Source organism: Trichoplusia ni, unplaced genomic scaffold (genome assembly GCF_003590095.1).
Source record: "Trichoplusia ni isolate ovarian cell line Hi5 unplaced genomic scaffold, tn1 tig00001421, whole genome shotgun sequence".
In the NCBI taxonomy this organism is placed as follows: domain Eukaryota; kingdom Metazoa; phylum Arthropoda; class Insecta; order Lepidoptera; family Noctuidae; genus Trichoplusia; species Trichoplusia ni.
Genome location: NW_020800122.1, coordinates 7,501 through 29,237, shown reverse-complemented (window position 1 = coordinate 29,237; position 21,737 = coordinate 7,501). Strand labels below are relative to the sequence as shown.

General features: G+C 37.3%; 2 protein-coding genes, 1 non-coding gene and 1 pseudogene across 3 annotated transcripts; 3 read left to right on the top strand and 1 right to left on the bottom strand.

The window, feature by feature from the left end:
• Window positions 1-5: 5 nt before the first annotated feature.
• On the bottom strand, window positions 6-11,124 carry LOC113507289 (annotated as a pseudogene).
• Window positions 2,001-8,156, top strand: LOC113507288. The gene is made up of 4 exons (XM_026890151.1): window positions 2,001-2,061; window positions 5,543-5,690; window positions 6,338-6,574; window positions 7,760-8,156. Exons 1-4 carry the CDS (start codon window positions 2,002-2,004, stop codon window positions 7,948-7,950), a joined length of 636 nt encoding a protein of 211 aa, XP_026745952.1. The 5' UTR covers window position 2,001; the 3' UTR covers window positions 7,951-8,156.
• A 222-nt stretch (window positions 11,125-11,346) lies between the features above and the next one.
• LOC113507287 (probable cardiolipin synthase (CMP-forming)) lies at window positions 11,347-14,300 on the top strand. The gene is made up of 5 exons (XM_026890150.1): window positions 11,347-11,948; window positions 12,293-12,430; window positions 12,766-12,981; window positions 13,462-13,557; window positions 13,802-14,300. Exons 1-5 carry the CDS (start codon window positions 11,526-11,528, stop codon window positions 13,952-13,954), a joined length of 1,026 nt encoding a protein of 341 aa, XP_026745951.1. The 5' UTR covers window positions 11,347-11,525; the 3' UTR covers window positions 13,955-14,300.
• A 3,711-nt stretch (window positions 14,301-18,011) lies between these two features.
• LOC113507290 lies at window positions 18,012-18,168 on the top strand. The gene has a single exon (XR_003401838.1). It is a non-coding gene; the product is annotated as a 5.8S ribosomal RNA (ribosomal RNA).
• Window positions 18,169-21,737: the final 3,569 nt, after the last annotated feature.

Genomic DNA, 21,737 nt, shown 5'->3' with positions numbered 1-21,737 from the left:
TTATTTATCATATTACCAAATATGTCGTGAAGTTGTCGTTCGAGGACTGAGAAATATGGCGTCTCTGAACCGCTGTCAACAGAACGATTGTCTTTCTTGTTCCAGTTGAAGACACAGTCTTACAGTACATGTAACACATCCTTAGGTATGGTATTCTGGCTTTTCTGCTACCTTGGCGCGAGACTTCTGATATATTGCATATATCCTTATCTGACGCAGCAACTACGTTCATATAAATTTGGTGGTATTTCTGAAGTAAGTTAGGGTCTAGCTCCACGGTTTCATTCGAAGACACAATGTCTACCAAGTCCTCGCATGACTGCCTCAGTTCTTTAGAGAGTTGATTTAGTTTACAAAACTCTTTATGTTTAACAGGGATGCGACAATCTGTGATCAGTCCACAGATGTTGTCGATAAAGCTAAAAGACTTTTCAGTGTTACCGAAGATTTCGAATGTGACGCTGGCAATGTCTTCGACGAAGCGTATGTAGTTGGTTTTTTTTGACTGCTGCGATATCGGTGCAGCTTCTTACTTTCTGCGAGCTTTCTCTCCACGACATTTATCAGTCCGTAAGTGATCTCGCGGTTCAGTCCACTACTCAGTAATATATCGACTGCGTTTATGAAGGGGGCGTTTTGGTGATTGTATAATTGCAAGTGCGGATGTCGAGCTCCAAGTTCTATGATATCGAAGGAGTTTGGAGCCCTATTCGAGGCCAGGAACCCTTCAACGAGCCCCATGACCTCCGTGGACACGACAGATAAAGCTGATAGTTCTTTGGTTTGGGTAACGAGTGTCATCTCTATAGTAAATTATATTTTTTATCTTCGCTATCAAGTTACGCAGGTGTTCCGTAAATGTTACTTCCGTAGCTATTTCGGAATCCGCTAGGTCAAACATCTGAAATTGAAAAATGGTTTTCATCAATCAAGTTAAATGACCCAATTTAATAAATAATACTGATTGAATGATTCGATTGTCGCCAGTTTTTCTGCCTACAATATTCAACTGGACTTTTCATTTTTCAAACTGTATGTATCAATCGACCTTTTTACTTGAGAATTTTGATTGACTATTGTCTAGTATCATGTAACGTCATACGTCATCCTGAAATCATGTCAATGTCTCTTCTCTAATTCTTCTTTATGGGGTAAAACAATACTAAAATAATCCCTAAACAGTGATTAGAAGTATTAAAATGATGTTGTTCGCGTCTATCGGCCTATGCCATATACTTTGCACGTATAGCATGGCTATACAAGATTCGTACAACGTCCTGCTACATGATAAAGCTAACTACAAGGTCGATCTCGTTATAACTGAGGACGACTACGAGATGGTCGGGAAACAACAGTTAAAGGAATTCAACATAGACAATAAGAATAAGATTCGATTAAGTGAATTCAAAAAGTAATTATTGCTTGTTTTAATCGAATAGTAGAAAGTAGGATTTCGTATAAAATAATTCCATTGCATGTTTAACTGAGTAATAACAGTAGTCGTATTTTTTATTGATAAATAAAAGACCTCAACATACTTAATTAGAGTAGAAAATAAACTTATCTAACATGGAATCACTTTGAAGATATATATTTTATTTGTTTCTGTCAGACTCGATTGTATTTGTAACTATTAATTTCAGAAAGGTGCAAGCAGCAAATAAGAAGGCCACCAAAAAGCCGAGACAAAAATAACGTTCCCCACATTAAAAGATAATACTCCTCCAAGCTCCAGTGCGGCTACCCCAATTTCGTCCGACGAAGCAGTCATGCCGGTTGCCACAGACGATGTGACGCCGATGTACCCTATAGAAACCCCTAGTACAACTGAAACAGTTGTGCCTCTTTACTCAGACGACGCAATGACACCTATATCCCAGGATAAAGCGTTTATGCCTATTTCTGACGAAGCAATAATGCCGATTTCCCCAGACGATACATTTACTACGTTGCTCCCGGCGATACAGATTCTCTGCTTTCTATTTCCCCAAAGATTTTGTTATGCCAATAATTGTGGTGACGGGGCGCACAAATTATATTATCTCTTCCTACATGACTCCGGTAAGTGAATTAATCCTAGGTTAACCGCGGTGGTTTTGGAATTTGTTTCGCTCTGACCTTTAAGTAAAGCAAAATCAATCTAGTCTTAGCTGGAAATAAACACAGCTAGCGACTACTAAGAGACCCATAAGGACCTTTGCAAAAAGGTAGAATTATATCATCAACATCATCAGTCTATATCGTCCACTGATAGACATAGGCCTCCCAATTACAGGCCATCGAATCATATATAAAGGTAAATATTATTTACATACTTCTGCAACCAACAGTTATTATGTAATAATTTCCGAATTCTATAAATTCTTAGGAACTTCTGTCAACATCCGAAACATCGTCGCAGGAGTTTGGATACGACAACCCTATCAAGGTTTAACCTCAGAAAGAGCCGCTTGAACTTATCAATGAAACTCATCATCTATTTAAAAACAAGCCACTTGAATAAACACAAAAAAATTCATTAATATTTCGTGTTTGACATTCCTCAAATAATGTAAATAAATATTACTCACTAATTGTATTTTTATTGTGAGTAATTGTTTGTCAGTCGGTATGATAAATGACCGAATCAGTTAATGTGGTCACAGCTGTTTAAAAAAAAAACGTGGATAGGCTTAAACAATGTACCTGAATAGGGTACATTGGCTGTAAGCAAATTTATTACAAGCTGTGTATCTATTCTTCGTAACCTAGGCGGAAAATATAGCATTAAACAGGAATATGAGACCGTTGTGGAAGTGAAACAGAGCTACGTGCAAAATAATGCGCTGTTTCTCTTTTACAATGGCAAAAGTCCTACTCAATAAGCTCATATTTAATAATAATAATAATAATCTTTATTTCAGAACAATGTCCATACATAATTACAAAATAATAAGATTTATAGTAAAATTTGTGCGCGTATAAATGCTTTCAGGATGTCTGAGTCCTGCTTTTCCGCAATAACCTGCAGGATGCTGTTGGTGCTGCTCCTGACCCTGCTCAGTAGTGATACGAGCCGCTTGCGTATTACCGCGTGGAAGCCGTCTACCCTGGCTTCCGCAAACATACCGGAGGCACTGCAAAAACGGGGCAACCCCAACAACATCCTAAACCCGTTGTTATATTGGACACGTAAGGCATTGAGCGTCCTCTGCGTATATCTGAACCACAGGCTGCACGTGTAGAAAGTCTGACAGTAGGCTTTAAATAGAGTGACTTTAACTTGTTTACTACAACGCACAAACCTGCGGGCCAGCATATTACTTCTAACCGCCAATGCCCTACGTTCCCGTTCTATGTCAACCTGGTCCTCAAGGTCCTCTGTAACGTAATGTCCAAGATATTTAAACTTTTCTACCCGCTTTAGTTCAATGCCATTTAGCTTTATTGCGGGCACATTCAATGTACATTTACCGGGGGCCTTGAAAACCATGTACTCGCTCTTCTTAGCATTGTACATCAATCCATGCTGAATGCTATATGTTTCACATATTGCAAGCAACTGCCTCATTGCACTTACAGTTGGGGTCAGCAGCACCATGTCGTCTGCGTAACTAAAGTTGTTCATACAAATGTTGTCAATCCAGCATCCCACTCGTGTGCTGCTGAGCCCAACTATAAGCTCATTCACGTACAAGTTGAAGAGCCTAGGAGAACTCAAACCACCTTGTCTCACCCCGCACTCCAACCTGTACGTGTCCGAGAAGGCATTTGCCCACCTTACATAATTATTCTGGTTTTGGTACCAGAAATGAAAAATCCGTTGTACCTGTGTAGGCACGCGGGTTTTCTTGAGTTTCTCCCATAACAAGTCATACGACACAAGGTCAAATGCCTTGGAGAGGTCAAGAAAGCATGCATACACAGGTGTACTTCTTTCCGTGTAGTATTGGACAGTGTGCTTCAGACTCAGAATTGCGCTTTCAGTGGAAAGTCCCGCGCGAAAACCAAACTGAGCATCATGAATATTAATATTTTTATCAAGTTCTGAGTCGAGCACACTGTCCAACACCTTGGCCACAATTGTAGCCAAGGAAATCGGTCGGTAATTGTTCTTATCAGACAAATCTCCAGTTTTATTTTTAACTATTGGTACTACGATGGTTTTCATAAGGTCTATAGGCAAGTACGAGTGATTCAGACATAAGGTAAAGAACATTGCCAGCACACGCGGTAAATGAACACCAGCGTATTTTAGATGCTCGATACTGAGTCCATCATGACCCGGTGACTTGCCCCTAGACATGCTACTCACAATTTGTCGAACTTGTTTAGCAGACACCCTATACAATTCACCGGTCATGGTGGACCCAGGATCTGCAGACGAAGAACCCAGTGGAGACTTAGTGGTAAAATGTTCTCTAAACAGTTCAGCTATATCTCTGCTATCACTCGCACTTCCCACGCTCACTGGAAGGCCAGTCTTATGATTTAAACTGTTGGTTGCTTTCCAAAAATCACTAAAGTTTTTAGAAGCACGACATTCCGAAATAATTTCCATTTTTATCTGTTCTTTGTTATTGTGACACCACTTTAATCTATTTTTAAATAATTTGCGACTTTCACACATTTCTTCATATATAGTACCGGATTGTGGCCTATCCTGAGAAACCCAGTATAAAAATTTACTCCTAGCTTCCCTGTGAGCTTCACATACATGCTTATTCCATCCTATTACATGTTTTTTCTTACGCGAGTGAGATTTAGTTTCACAAGTGTTAATGGCTGAGTCTGTTAATGCTATTATTATATCCTTATATAGTTTATCTAGACAATTTCTATGTTCCTTACAATTACAAATATCATAACTACATTCTCTTAATTCAACAGGAAAATCTATTAATTTCAGTTTACTATTGCACAATTTGGTATAGCTTTTTATTTGTTCTTTAGTTCTATAGCCCCAAACAGCTTTATTTTTTATATTTTTATTATAATTACTATTTTTACATATAATTGCACTTAATTCACACTCAATGACTAGGGGCAAATGATCAGACCAAAACGTGTCATAATTAATAAATACATTCTTAATAGTTTGTTTGGCAGAATGACTAGTAACACAGTGATCGAGCCACCTCACACACCCGTGAGCCTCGCTTATAAATGTATAATTACTTAATACACTTCCTAACACATCTATATCCACACAGGACCATTGTTGGTCCATACATAAATTAATTAGCTCGTTACCGAACAGTTCTCCCGGATGAGCATTAAAATCTCCTAGTACGTAAATAGATTCTATAGCGTAATGATCAACTATCGCACATACATTGGACATCAAACATAGCTCAAACAACCTTATTATCTTTGCTCTTTAGCTCTTAATGTAATACGAGCAAGCAATGACGTAAATGACATACAAATATACAATTAGTGATTGTATGCAAAACAGTATGCGGGCTTGTTTTGCTATGGCGTAACTAATTAGATACAATAGTGGATAAGTCTCATGATTCACACTAGAAATATAATAGCAAAACTTGTAAATACATTCCAGCCGGGCGATGCGCACGCGATTAAGAAAAGAGAGACTAAAACAAAAGAAAACGAAACGGAATATGATTACGATAGCCTCTTAGACGAGTATTATGAACAGGAGAAAAACGAATCTCGGTCAAAAGATACGTATCAGATAAAGAAAACAGGTATTGTAGATTATATCAACCATACTTAGTTATTTTAGCTAAGCTTATGGGAAATACTGGATGAGGGATGCGCAGAAGTGTGAACGGGTAAGAAAGGGGAGATTGAAGATTTTTTTTATCTAAAAAAAATGTCTAGTCGTTGAAAAACAGCTCTGCATGTCCATGGATGATTACTGCTTTCTCACAAAATTTGTGACACATTGCCTTAGGCCAACGGCAATGTCGTCTATTTAATAATTATATTGTTTTTTGGGAATGAAAATTAAAATATTGAGATGCTTTTTTTTCTGAATGCTGAAACTCGACAACTACCTATGCAATCTATATTTATCGTCGATGAGGAGACAGATAAGCAAGTTAGCAACAGCTATGCGATACAATTCCAAATTTCCTTTAATCTCTGGGAGCTTATTGTAATAAATGACGATGAAAACGCAAATTGCGCACCGTAATATGTAGTATAAAAAGCAATCGACTGACTTTTTTTTTTTTTGTAATGCATTCAGCGTATTATTTTATGCAGTGGGCCTAAACCCAGGTTAGTGCTTCACCAAACAATCTATCCAGTGACTATAGTTTGAATTGTTGTTTTATCTTTCTTTTCTCTAGTCTGCCTTCAGTATTATTGTATTTTTTTTAAATTACAGTTCTGTCAGACTACGGTGCGATCAATATGGTGAAAACAATATTACTACTGAGAACCGAAACTGAAAACTGCACGCAAAATGTGAAGGGAATCGGGTTCCATGCGATTAAATGTCTAATACACGATTACAATAACGAACGTCAATTAACTAAAGACATATCCGCGAGAATGTGGAAGATTATACAGATATGGTTCCTGGTTTATCTGGCTATCGCTGTTCCTGTTTGGTGTACAAGAGGTAAGACGAAATAATGAATACAGAGCTATACGCTTGCTTGAAGTCTCCAGGCAATCGGATAGCTTTGTATGATGGCTGGATGGAAAGGTACATATGAGCCTAAAATGGAGTGGAGAAGTAGTAATAAGGTATGCAGAAGATATGGCAGTAATCAAAGCTGACTGAGTAATCATAACCGTCCAGATAGAGCTAATAGTAGGTATATTTACTACATATGGGTACTGTAATCAGTAGGTACGGAAATATCGATACAATGTATCGTTGTAACCAAAACAATTGATAACCTGAGCACTAAAGAGCACACGTAGTCATTTCGCTTCATCACGTATTTATTAAATACCTACGTAGGCGAAAATTAGTGCAAATGTCAGAAGTAACGATAGAATACAGAATGTAGAGCAATATAAAAGTTTTATATTATTTTATTTATATTATCCTTTCCAACAAATTAGTCAGAACGCGTATGGGTAGAAATAATTCAAGTACATGTTCATTGGAAAGAGGCTGATCAGACTAACTTCGACGTACTCTGTTCTACCGAACTGATGAATCTAAACCGTCTAGGGCCCGCAAAATTTCCAAAAGAACATTCAAATCGGTCTAGCGGTTTAGTGACATACACAAGTACAGTGGAGTTACTTTAATATAAAAAAAACTTTTGCATTCATAATTATTCTTACATTTTACCTAAACTAGTTTGCGTCAAGGTCAGAATCGCACACAAAGCATGCAACAGTGCTAAATATATTCAGTGTCAGGGTCTTTTGGATCGATTAAAGTATTGCTACAAGGTAATAATAGCTTTGCAAATGATCCTATTTATCATAAGAAATCTAAGTTAATAAGTTCTAGTATGGCATTAATATTTAGGAGTGTACCTCCATTACTTGTACATTATTTTTTCTTGTGAAAATGAGTGTGACTATGAGTGGCAGAAAAAGGGGAGGCCTATATGTAGCAGTGGGTGACTCCAGGATGGTGTGACAATGACCACTATGACCAGCTTATTTATCGATGGATATATTCATATCAGATTTATTACACATTGCCTAAAGGCCAACGGCAACATTTTAAAGTACTATTTACTGCAGTTGTGAAAGAGAAACGCCACTAATTCGTCGTCGTCAAAATTGAATAAGACGTGGCAGTAATCCTTCAGAATCTACACTCTAACTTAACCCTCAGGTTGGTGTTGCTGTTGTTTGCGTTGCAAGTTCTTTAAGCCCCAGCAAACTATCGAGGAAGCGAAGAAGTATGTAGTCATGTACCCACCAGGAGTGTTCAAAAAGAAGAACGGGGAGCTTATCATGTACGATCCTAGTCCACGCGAGAAAGAATGTTATGAAGAGTTTAAACATTTTATAAAGACTTTGTAGTTATTTTAGGGCTTTTTACTGGCATATCTGAAGATACAGACTTATTTTAAAGCCATTTTAAATTTTGCTTTTATTGCGTTTTATTTAAGACCCCTAAATAGGGCTTTCTTGAGGCCCTCGACGTTAAAACTTTGAGGTCTCTATAAAAACGGTTGAGTGTGAGTGAAATAAATTCTCAAGAAAGTTTTATTTAGGGGTGAAAATAGCACTTACCTCTAAAATCTGATTGGCTTTGGAGAAGTCATTATGGTACAGTGCAAGAGCGACGAGGCTTGTAGGTTTTGCCAGCATGATTGATATGAAATCTATGCCGTTGCCTCTTTTAGATGGATATGCTGAAAACAGAATATTTCTTTAAGAACTGCATTAAACGAGTTTATTTTGGTTAATATGTGAAAATTTCTAAGTGAAAATTGCTTAAGTGACTCACTTTCGTCAGACACAGTTGACGCGAACATAACTTGGTCGACATCGTGTTTTGCGTTGGTATTCCTCCTTCGAGTTTTCGGTTTTTTTCCTGAAAGCCTTAAGGTCCATCTCTCGAGCTTCGTCTTCACTACTCTCGTCCACTTCGACATAGTCTAAACAAAGCTTCAATGGCAACGGGCTAGTGTCGGGAGACAACGTCGACACTAACTGCAGCTTCCAAATAGAATGGTTCACCACCTTCACCAACTTTTTGAGCCTCAATGATATCTCCTGTTCATTGTCCAAAACTTCCGACTTTTCTTCCAACTTCTCTAAACATAGCTTCAATGTATTTAATACTAGCTGAGTTGTGTAAGAGTTACACATAAAGCCCGAAGTATTATTATTACCGGTTTTTGAATTTGTTGTCTGCTTTTTTGCGTAAAAATATGAACAATCTGAGTGTGCACCGCAGGGATAGTCCTGACTGTGCTCGTGACACGAAAAATATTCATATCTCAAGAAAAGACATGAGAAAATATTCTCGATCACTTCAATACAGCTCTGTGGGGGCTGTATAGATAAGACTAGGCGTTTTAATTCGTCCAAGGATGATACAGTGTCCTGGGCATTCTCAACACCTTCAGACGAGTTCACTATTGTATCTATAATCTTCGTTATAGCACAGTAACTGTTATATGTCATAACATCCCAGTTAGAGCAATACTTATCCTGAACTTTAATGTTAGATTTATTCTTCAAAGTTTTTAACTCGGCAATAAAATCATTATTCGTATTTAAAAGTCTTGAGACTTTATATCTATCTACTTTAGAAAGTCTACATACTTGAGATATCACCGCCAGAGCACTCTGTGCCAATAGCTGACTAAAAATAGAAGTGGTCATAATTTTACAATTGTTTTCTAAACAGAATTTGATTATTGTCAATTCTCTTTTCACTTCAGTTATATAAAATTGTAGCTGGTTATCAGCTGTTGTATATGTATCTAAAATTGAGAATATGTTGGTGAGCTGATGCACTAGAGATGTTAGATCAAATGTTTCAGGACTGTTTGTGAGATCTATGAGCACCATGATGAGAATCTGCTTAGTGAAGTTGTTGATTTTGAAAGTGACATTCTTCATGTCATGCACCTGTTGTTTGTACACCTGGGCAGCTTTCAGCAGCCAGTGTGTCCTGTCCTGGTAACATAGTTCGAGCATATATTCTGGAGTGAGTTTAAACTCTTTCTGTGGCTCATTTTTCTGCATCAACTCTGAGGCAACGTGTAAAAGGTTGGGTCTCTCATGAGGTATAAGAGAAAGCAGGATTTGCTTTCTATATTGCCTATAATGTTCTTCAGAGATTGGTTGTAGAATTTGTGTGATGAATTGCGGCAAGAGGGGCTCTTTCCATCTCACTAGTGATATCAAAGTTATAAGCCTATCAATAGAGTTGGTTTCGCTCAGCTCATATTTCAAGATGTCCAGATAAAGGGTCTGTATTTTGTTGACATTAGGATCGTCGCTCTGAGCATGTTGTTGTATGTAAGATAGGATTGTAGATGTGGTCACAGGATTGTTTTTTAAGTTCACTTTTATAAACTCTATTGTTTCATTGCTGAACTCCTTGCATGGTTTGGATTCTTCAATGTCATAGTGCAGTTGTATAATTTCCTGGTAAAAGCAAACATTTTACATAAACATTAACATTAAAGAAAAAGGAACAAAAATAAAATAAAGCTGGTCTTGATTTTACCTTTTTTATTATCAGTTACTATGAAGTTTTGAATTTTAAGTAATATATTTACAGAAGATAATTTCGGAAAAAAAGATAGGATTTTACTCACATCATAAATTTCTCCTGTTAGCTTATCAAGCAGATTTAATATATATGTCAACTCCTCTTCCTTCATTTTGTAATCTAATTATAACTGCAACAAATACAAACTATAAATGAAAATCAAAAACTCCTGTCTAAATGACTGCTAAGTAAAATAAAACACAGTATTGTGGGAAACTAATGATAATGCTACAAATAACTTCACTAAATGGAATGTAAACAGTTTCTGCTTATATAATTATAGTAAAATCAACTACCTTGTTAAGTAAACAAATAATTATGTCGTGTTATCAGTGTTCAGCCCGGGTCACAAGTCATTGACATGAACAATTTACTGTTACTATGAAGGAAATTTTATTTCCTAATTAATTTACACTTCTATTTCAAATATTTTTGAATAGAGTTGTTATTGTAATGCAGAATAATAGTATGAAGAATAATATCATTGCTTGAAGACAATATTATAAATACATTGAGAAATTTGATCAGCAAAATAAACATTACTGCTATGAATATTGCAATAATTTGTAATCAAACACTTTGTTTATCTACAAACACCAAATAGAAAAATAAGAATCTTGTTGTGAGGTTACCAATACAGTCATCTGATTAATTCATTTAACTATCTTTTGTTGGAAATGACAGACAATCAGATTATATGCTAAATAATGTTATGTAAATAAACATTCAAGGAGCACATAACAATAACAATTATTTGACATACCTTCTACTTCATAAGTTTTAACAGCTATCCAGGTAAAAACATTTTAAACAAATAATTTAACTTTTGATATGAGTATTAGGGTTATAATATCGTTAGCTATTTAGAAACTAGTATCTTTGTTAAAAATAAATAGCACAAAGTATGTACCCAGTCGACAACACTTTGACAGATAAACTTTTTAATTAGAATTTAGAAAAGAGATTTGGTGTAGCCAAACCTAAATATTATTTCTTTATTTTTAAATCCAATCTTTCAGCCATTAATAGATATAAAAAGGATTTAATAATTTCGAATACAAATGTTCCTAATTAGTGTGCATGCAGTATACTTAGTTTGTTGATTGTAATTATATTCAGTTAAATATTATTGTGTATTTAGGTCGGGCAAGGACTTGCTAAGTTGCGACATTGACATTTACAACATTGACATTAATTTGACAGACACATGCAATACGATATCACTCAGTTTCATGATTTTTTGCCAAATATTTGTGTATTTCAATTTATAATTGACTATACTGTTGTTTCTACTTTGATTGAATTAGTACTTTGTAGAAAATACGTGCCTCGTCATTAGTTAGTGGCATTTAAGAAAGCTACTATGAAACTACTCACAAGATGTAATTTTATGAAACATGTCGCACTTTTGTACCGGCCGAATATAATAAGGAATTACGATGTTTCAGTTAGAGATTATGTTACTATTCTGTCCTTTAGACGGCGGAGGTTGAGGTGCCCTGTGCATCTATCATCAATATCATGTTTCTATTCATCTGACGATAAGAAACATTTCCTAACCTTTGAGAAGAAAGCTGACGCTCTAAAAGATGCATTTGAGCACAAAAAAGAACAACTCAAGGACACAGAACACCGCCTTAGACAGAGAAGTGAAGAGATTGTCAGGGATATTAAACATCAGAAAGAAATAACTGGTCAGAAATTGAGAGATAAAAAGGACTATATCATTAAGGATATACTTGAAACTAAAGCTAAAGTAAAAGAAAGAATTGAGGAAGTTGTAGAGGTAATCTTATAAGTATTATTTAGAAACACTAATAAAAATCACTATTTTCCATATTTCCCATGTTATTGATTTCTCTTTCACCTACTAATAGGATTCTACTATCACTGTTGAAGTTTTATTGTTATTATTAACCAGTAGCCTCTTCATATTAAATAATATATATTAATCAGTCAGCCAGTATAATTACATGCCTTTTATCATACCTTTGCTGCATGAACAAATCGAATATTAAGAAAAAAATAGATAGAATAGACAACATTTTAATCAATCTTACTGTTTTTTTTTTGTAGACAGTATGTTCTATACAAACATTGTATAGTATTTATTGTACTGTTTATTTTCAGAAAGAAAAGGTATTTACAATACCCAACATATTATGTTTTACAAGAATAGCTATGTCTCCATATTTGGGATACACAATATTTCAAGAGAACTATAACATGGCATTAGGATTGTTGGTGTTTGCTGGTGTCACAGATCTGGTAAGGTATAAATTAATTAGCCATCCCAATTTTATACGATTTATTGATAAATACAAAAAGTTTAAATGGAAAACTAGCATTCTCACAAAGTTCAAAATACTAACCGAGATGTTCTATGCAACATATATTATTACATTTTGTATGGCCACTTCATACTGCTTTTTCTATATGCAATTTAAAGACAACAAAGAGAGCCCTATAAAAATATTGTCAGCCATGTCATAGTTACATAAAAATAAATAAACAAATGCCTCCAACATATTCTCACAGCTGTCAAACAATAATATTTACTAAATTGTTGTACCTATAATGTTTATTTTGTTTTTGGATTACAGCTTGATGGCTGGATTGCAAGAAATTGGAAAGGCCAGTCAACGAAAATGGGGTCTTTTCTGGACCCCATGGCAGACAAAGTATTGATAGCAACTCTCTTCATATCACTCACTTATCAAAACTTTATTCCATTGTCATTAACTCTGCTCATTGTTGGACGAGACTTAGCATTGGTTGTAGCTGGATTTGTAATCAGATACATGAGCTTGCCACCACCGGTAAGGATATTTATCTAATTCTGTGCATTATAAATTAACACTTATTACTATTTTGATTGAGTGTGTTAATGATATTCAAGACCAAATTCTGCAACTCTGTTCCATTTCTATAGGTGCTTAAAAAAGGTTAAATATCCTGATTTGGACTTCATTTCAAAACAACAATAAAGATTACCAAATCATGTATACAACTGAAATAACTGTCATATAAATAGTTGCACCAACTGCACTCTTATAATAGAAATCAATCTTTTTTTAAATCTGCCTTTAAAAGATGAGACTAATCTATTGATGAGACTATTATCTTTAAACAGAGATTTACACCTTTATTTTATCAAGTATAATATATTAATAAACTTAGAATACAATAAGTATTTACCTATAATGTAGTTTTATTATATGACAACCGAAGCACCAAAAGGTATGAGATTATTTTTTTTAGAAGCATAATAAACTCTAAAATACTTACGTTTTTTACAGCGAACACTAAGCAGATATTTCGATGTGACACATGCAACAGCACAGCTTGCCCCTACATTCATCAGTAAAGTGAACACCGCTGTACAACTTTTACTGGTAAGTTTAACTGTTACATAACACCTATATCACATCACATAATACATATTTGTTATGATTGTAAATCACAAGTAGAAGAATGGTACCTACTTTTGTAGAAATTATGCTAGAAGTATATAAACATTAATATTTATAAAATAACTTTATTGATGCTGCAATGCTCATTCTGTTGTTTATTTAAGCTTTATGTTTACATATATCTTAATCATACTGTGTCAGAACATAATTTATTGTTGATGTCTAGGTGGGTACAACTCTTGCATCGCCTGTGTTCGGTTACGTAGACCACCCGGCGCTGCACGCACTGTGCGGCATCACCGCTGCCTCCACTATAGTCTCCGCTGTCAGTTATTTAGTTAGTAAGGACACATACAGAATTTTGAAGAAAAAGTCCTGAAAATACTCTATCCAGACATCTGAAATCATTTTTGTATTTGTATAGTCTTCCAAAAATTTTAGTTTTGTAGTTAAGTGTTAACTAATTAATAAATTCCGAAAACTGTAAATAAATATTATTATATAAAAGGTGTTTGTTTTCCTTAAATAGTACTCTATGAATGATAATGTGTGGAAATAAATAGAAACCATGTACAAAAAGAAATTTATTATTTCATTCTATTCATATGAATAAACTGCAGTTAATTTTATGCGAAATAATCAAAGTTATAAAAAAATATGTAGTAAATATTAACTAAATTATGCTTATTCTAGACGAAACATAATTGTAATATAATTTTCAGGCTTAATGGGATTCTCGTGAGATGCGTTGTGATCGTGATCATAAATAGTGTCATGATTACACACTTGACTTGCACTATTTTCAAGTGCCTTCGGTTAGGATTAAAGATCTACAAAAATAATATTGTGGAATGTTTGCTGTGACAGGTTTTAGTAGGGTTAATTATATTTTCCTCATCAGCTAAATAATACTTTTAGATCAATACATTGTACAATAAAAAATGAGAATGAGTTTAGCACTGCCATAGGCTTCAACTGGAAATAGGCGAAGTATAGTTCTAAGGTGTCTAGTAGTTATGAATATTAAATCATGGACTGAATGGATATGGATGGTGAAGATTTAATTTCAAAAGGCACATACTAATGTCTAAGTTTCAATTACTCATGTACAAAAAATAAATAAACCTAATTTAATTCCAATTGTTGCAATAATATTATGTTAACAGTTTCTTTTTGGTATTTGCTTTATGGACCTAGCTAGCTAGCTGTAAAGCATTTTTTTTTTGTCATTTCTATTATTCTTTTACTGAAAAATAAGCTATAGACAATTGGGACTTAATTACAAGTTATTGCTGTTAAAGTATCTTTTTGATATTGATCTAGGACAATCTAGGTACTTGCATACTTTACAAAACATAAAAAGTACCTGTAACAAATTTAGAACAATCATAGACTAGAGGAACAAAATCTATTAGTCCTGCAATATCTGATAAGTTTATCAGCTAACACTAATTATAAACAATAGATAATATTGAGTTTATTTTTTAAACTATTATTTAAGCACGCTTATAGCTTTACACACTACTGTTCTTATAAACTGGTGTCTAGCATAGACAATTTTAATCTCAAATTGTTACTTTTTCTTTGTTTTATTATAAGAATGAAAACAACAGATTCCATTACTATTCAATGGTAAACACCAGTCTGCAGAACATAATATATCTTTTATTATACATAAAGAAAATTTCAAAATTAATTATGGCAGCTAAGGTTTAGTCAGAAGAAACTAACAAAGTAGTTACCATAAAACCATATCCTGACCTTAGTCCTCCATGACCGTAGTCAGAGATACACCAGACTGTAACCATATCTTTGGATAAGTTAACAATTACATTGAAGGATGGAATTAATGAGAACATATTATCAGAAATTCATTACAAATGGTATAAAAGCGTGGTCCAATACTAGTAGGCTTACATTATATAGTGGGGTTATTACTGAACTGATACTATACAAGCACTTGACATAAAACACAGTCAGGCACCAAATAAAAACAAACTTATAAAAAAAAGAAAACAATTTCACTGTTCATATGTCACAAGGTAGTAAAATCTTAAGATTCATTATAAAATATTTAAAAAAAAAATTGTACAAAATAAAAACAAGGTGATTGCACAGTACATTAAAAATTATTACTCTAGTTACTGTTTTATAAAAAAATAATAATTAATTTCTGATATTGGTAACAGTAGCTTCATTAAGTAATTTCACAATGTTGTGTAATGGTATTACACTATATAACAATATAGTCAACTGCATATAAATACAAATGCATGTTAGTTTAGTTATGTAAATGAATGAGTATAAGTGTGAAGTATTAACATTTCACAATTTGGGTAGAGAACCCAAAAAAAACAACAATAAACGTCCAACATTGTAATTTCACAGCCATAAATCGATAGTATCTAAACATACACAGGTATCCCCGAATAGATTACGATTTCATCGGATGTGAATATTCGTGGCGCGCTCGTGAACGCGGCGGCAATGCGTCAAACGGCAATAACGTATTTTTTTCAATTACGGTGCAATTTCCATGAATCATTTTGTGCCGTTGAGCATTCTGCGCCGAGCCGGCCGCGAATCGCTGACCCAGATTGAAAATGTTTGCGTACACCTAGCATAACGCCAATTTCATGCTGTTCAGATGTGCATTTGGCGTCTTAATTAGTTATTGCTTTTATATGGGTTTTTGTACTGAATTGTGACTATTGCACACCCATGATGATGATGATGAGCGAGGGAAAAGCTTATTTTAAGAAAATCCACGAACGTAGGTTTGACTAGAAAGAAAATAGGAAACTTTTCCATGCATATTACAAATTTATTTTAAAAGTGTATTGTTTTTAAGCCTCTTAAAACTTGAAAACTAAAATTTGGAGTTTTGGAAAAACCTAAACTAAGTTTAGGTCCAAAACTAGTCGGGCGTCACGAGAGTCACTATAAAAATTACAAAACTATTACCTTTTAATTAACTCAGCATGGAGTAGGTAATTAAAAGCAGCCGCCATAACACACAATGCATCAATTGTTATCAACAAAGCAACCACGATCACACAACCATAATCCATTCTATGATGTGGAGACGTTCACCAAAATATGACAGATATAGCTGTAAATGTAAACTAATTGAATTAATTTCTCATTCCGCCACAACTTATCTGTTCAAACCAGGAAGTTATTGTAACAATTACCCGCAAATAAATTTCCTTCCCCCAAATAAGTTCGAGGCACCGCGAAACAAAAGGAAATCGAATTTCCAACGAACACAAGTTCGGTTGTGAACTCCGGGGGGAGTATGGTTGCAAAGCTGAAACTTAAAGGAATTGACGGAAGGGCACCACCAGGAGTGGAGCCTGCGGCTTAATTTGACTCAACACGGGAAATCTCACCAGGCCCGGACACCGGAAGGATTGACAGATTAACAGCTCTTTCTTGATTCGGTGGGTGGTGGTGCATGGCCGTTCTTAGTTGGTGGAGCGATTTGTCTGGTTAATTCCGGTAACGAACGAGACTCTAGCCTGCTAAATAGGCGTCGTCATTTAGGTGTGCGTGGCTACGCGTCACGCAACTCACTGGCGACGTATTAAAATTCTTCTTAGAGGGACCGGCGGCTTCGAGCCGCACGAGATTGAGCAATAACAGGTCTGTGATGCCCTTAGATGTCCTGGGCCGCACGCGCGCTACACTGAAGGAATCAGCATGTTCTCCCTGGCCTAGAGGCCCGGGCAACCCGCTGAAACTCCTTCGTGCTGGGGATTGGGGTTTGCAATTATCCCCCATAAACGAGGAATTCCTAGTAAGCGCGAGTCATAAGCTCGCGTTGATTACGTCCCTGCCCTTTGTACACACCGCCCGTCGCTACTACCGATTGAATGATTTAGTGAGGTCTTCGGACCGACACGCGGTGGCTTCACGGCCGTCGGCGTTGCTGGGAAGTTGACCAAACTTGATCATTTAGAGGAAGTAAAAGTCGTAACAAGGTTTCCGTAGGGGAACCTGCGGAAGGATCATTAACGATGTACCGTTTTAACGTGCACTGCGTACGCGAAACGATGTCACATTAATGTTCTCCAAATACTTAAAACGTTCGTCGACACTTTTATCCAATCGTATCGATGAACTTTTAAAAAGAGACCGAACCGACAGGCGTTCCATGGCTTAACTGTCCGGGCGCGCCGGTCGTTCGTCTCGCGTCGCGTACAATCGAGAGTTTTATGCTTCGTTACGATACGGTTTAACATAAAATCCGCAAACCGTGAGAAACATATAAGCTTTAGGTGGATACGCGTTCGTTAACGTTCACTCTCTCTCGTTGCAGATTACGCGGTGTTCCGCGACGGGGGTAAATGTTTTTTTTTTTTTTTTTTTTAGATATATTAAAAAAAAAAAATTCTTTATTTATCGTAACATGGGTAATAATTTTGTAAAACTATTACCCTGGACGGTGGATCACTTGGCTCGCGGGTCGATGAAGAACGCAGTTAACTGCGCGTCATAGTGTGAACTGCAGGACACATTTGAACATCGACATTTCGAACGCACATTGCGGTCCGTGGAGACACATCCAGGACCACTCCTGTCTGAGGGCCGGCTGTATAAAGTAAACATGCCACATTGCGCATTATGATCTCGTATCCCTATACGATACGATCCAGAAGCGCATTTGACGGCCATCCGTCGGTCCGTTTCGCTTGATAAGTGTCGTCGCTGTTTACGCTTCGCTCTTTCGGGTTGAACGTTGTTACCGACGGTCCGTTCAAAAATAACGCTCTATACGATAGATAGGACATTTGTCGAACGACGTGTCTGACGCTCTTGCACATTTAACGACGTGTATTTGCGTTTTACGCGACGGACGTACAATGATCGCGAGTAAGCGTATCATGCGTCTCGACGTCTCGTCGAGATGCGTCTGCGCGATCGACGCGTAGCCACGCACACCTAAATGACGACGCCTATTTAGCAGGCTAGAGTCTCGTTCGTTACCGGAATTAACCAGACAAATCGCTCCACCAACTAAGAACGGCCATGCACCACCACCCACCGAATCAAGAAAGAGCTGTTAATCTGTCAATCCTTCCGGTGTCCGGGCCTGGTGAGATTTCCCGTGTTGAGTCAAATTAAGCCGCAGGCTCCACTCCTGGTGGTGCCCTTCCGTCAATTCCTTTAAGTTTCAGCTTTGCAACCATACTCCCCCCGGAGTCCAAAATCTTTGGTTTCCCGGAAGCTGCCCGCCGAGCCATTGTAGTAACGTCGGCGGATCGCTAGATGACATATTTACGGTTAGAACTAGGGCGGTATCTAATCGCCTTCGAACCTCTAACTTTCGTTCTTGATTGATGAAAACACCTTTGGCAAATGCTTTCGCTGATGTTCGTCTTGCGACGATCCAAGAATTTCACCTCTAACGTCGCAATACGAATGCCCCCAGTTATCCCTATTAATCATTACCTCGGAGTTCTGAAAACCAACAAAATAGAACCGAGATCATATTCTATTATTCCATGCACGAAATATTCAAGCAGCATTTTGAGCCCGCTTTGAGCACTCTAATTTGTTCAAAGTAAAATTGTCGGCCCACCTCGACACTCACCGAAGAGCACCGCGATAGGATTTTGATATTGAACCGGCGTATTACCGCCGGCTCACCGACGATATGCTCCGCAGACGTGTCAGTATCACCGCGGATGCGGTGCACCGACAGCGCGGCGCACAAATGCAACTACGAGCTTTTTAACCGCAACAATTTTAGTATACGCTATTGGAGCTGGAATTACCGCGGCTGCTGGCACCAGACTTGCCCTCCAATTGTTCCTCGTTAAAATATTTAAAGTGTACTCATTCCGATTACGAGGCCTCGTAAGAGTCCCGTATCGTTATTTTTCGTCACTACCTCCCCGTGCCGGGAGTGGGTAATTTGCGCGCCTGCTGCCTTCCTTGGATGTGGTAGCCGTTTCTCAGGCTCCCTCTCCGGAATCGAACCCTGATTCCCCGTTACCCGTGACAACCATGGTAGTCGCAGAAACTACCATCGAAAGTTGATAAGGCAGACATTTGAAAGATGCGTCGCCGGTACTGGACCATGCGATCGGCAAAAGTTATCCAGATTCATCAAAATTAACGACTTCAGACACATGGCCATCCGTCGATTGGTTTTGATCTAATAAAAGCACTCATCCCATCACTGGTCAGAGTTCTGATTGCATGTATTAGCTCTAGAATTACCACAGTTATCCAAGTAACTGAGTAAGATCTAAGGAACCAAAACTGATATATTGAGCCATTCGCGGTATCGCCTTAATACGGCTTGCACTGAGACATGCATGGCTTAATCTTTGAGACAAGCATATAACTACTGGCAGGATCAACCAGGGAGCTTCATTCATATGAAAGACGTTCTCGTTCGTTTCGATTTTCGATTGCGGTGGTACACACGTATACCGTCCTCTCTCTATATCGATACTTACGAGAAATCCTCATTCCCGCGCGTCGACGGATTAACGCAGACGCTTGTACGGGCGAGCTCGTATAATAATTGAGACGAATATTGTTTTCGACGACGACGACGACGACTACGACGACGCCTATAAGGGTACAATATAATGAAAAAACCCCGATGGTGAACGTTCGTATCGAGACACGATTTCATTCACTTTAATAATAATCTCGGTTAACATAATAAAATACGTCAAACAACGATTTAATTGCCCGGATTGTACAGAGTCCGTATTCACTATATTCATTGTTTAGTTTATATATGTAATCATATAATAATGCGTATATAGAACAATACTATTTACACAAAAATAAATAATCGTGATTGAACTCGCGAAAGATTCACATTAGCGTATCCGTGCGCGTTTGAATCGATCACGTCACGATTAAAGTCATATTTTATAACATTTGAACCGTTAACGAATCGTAACGTTGTTACGAACCGACGGTCCACACAGTTGAAGTTACACAAACGCACAACACACACAGTACTACACACTTACATACTAATATATATATATACACTTATATATATATATATAATAATATGTATGTGTGTTGATCATCTTCATAATAATATTACTACATGTGTGTGTCGTCCATTTTTCGTTCGTAGACGACATTCAGCGACTTAACGTGAAACACACTAACATAATAATGTTCGCGTGTCAACGTTAAGTCGCTGAAAGCTGCGCACGCGCACGCGCACAACATCATACGTGCGCGCATCTGCGCGCGCCGCATGACATTGTTGCAAACTTAAACGTATATAGTATCGGAGGAGAAATACGTTATACGATGAGATATCCACGTACCAAGCGACCGAGTGAACTGAAAAGTTTCGAGATCAGCAGATCAGGGATCGTCGGTGGTGTCATTCAAACACTACCTACCCTCGAGGTGAGTGAAAGCCGACAGTGGAGACCTAGCCCCCGCCCCTACCCTCCCCCCTCCGCTCCTCCCCCACCCACCCAGATATTGGTATTGAATATGTTGAGAGGGTGGCCTCCATCAACCTGAAGAACTAACATCGACCACCACAAAAGAACCTGAGGCGCTGCAGAGCGGGGGTGTGTGGCCGGGGGGGGGGGGGGTGCCTGGGTGTTTGTCTAGGTTCAACGACTTGGTGAGTGTTTGAGTCTTCATTGGTGTGGTGTGACACAGACGCCTATGAAGGCAGGAACGCAAGCACCCCCCCCCCCCCCCGCGCGAGCGCGCGTGCCTGCTGGGTTTCTGGTTACTACTACTACTACTACTACTACTAGTTAGTAGGTACTATAATACATATATGTATGCATAGTTAGAGATGCGTTTAAGACGCTAAGATCACCCACCATGATATATTTTTTTGCATTTATATTGTAGTTAGGTAGGTAGGTACCTAGTATGTATGTTCGTTCGAGGTGTGTTCTCGCTCTCAAGCGGCTTGTCACAGCTTGCCCGTGCCGTCGTGGTGTATATGTACGAAGTGAGAGTGCGAGTTAGTTTCGTTTAGCGTTCTTGTTGTGTTATTCGTTTGTTTACATCTACATATCTATGTAATATATTGTCTGAGCGCTTGCTTGTTTCGTTGTTGTATTATTGATATTACGATCGAGATTTACAGGAGGAACGGCTAATAGACGTCAGTTATAATCGATGTAAACTTCATTTGTATCGAGAGA

Bases quoted from the DNA above. Each gene is read 5' to 3' on its own strand.
- LOC113507287 (XM_026890150.1), top strand. From the start codon at position 11,526: ATGAAACTACTCACAAGATGTAATTTTATGAAACATGTCGCACTTTTG. The intron at 12,982-13,461 runs GTAAGGATATTT...CGTTTTTTACAG, and splicing joins ACATGAGCTTGCCACCACCG to CGAACACTAAGCAGATATTT. The intron at 13,558-13,801 runs GTAAGTTTAACT...GTTGATGTCTAG, and splicing joins CCGCTGTACAACTTTTACTG to GTGGGTACAACTCTTGCATC.
- LOC113507288 (XM_026890151.1), top strand. From the start codon at position 2,002: ATGCCAATAATTGTGGTGACGGGGCGCACAAATTATATTATCTCTTCC. The intron at 2,062-5,542 runs GTAAGTGAATTA...AATACATTCCAG, and splicing joins TCTCTTCCTACATGACTCCG to CCGGGCGATGCGCACGCGAT. The intron at 6,575-7,759 runs GTAAGACGAAAT...CTTAACCCTCAG, and splicing joins TCCTGTTTGGTGTACAAGAG to GTTGGTGTTGCTGTTGTTTG.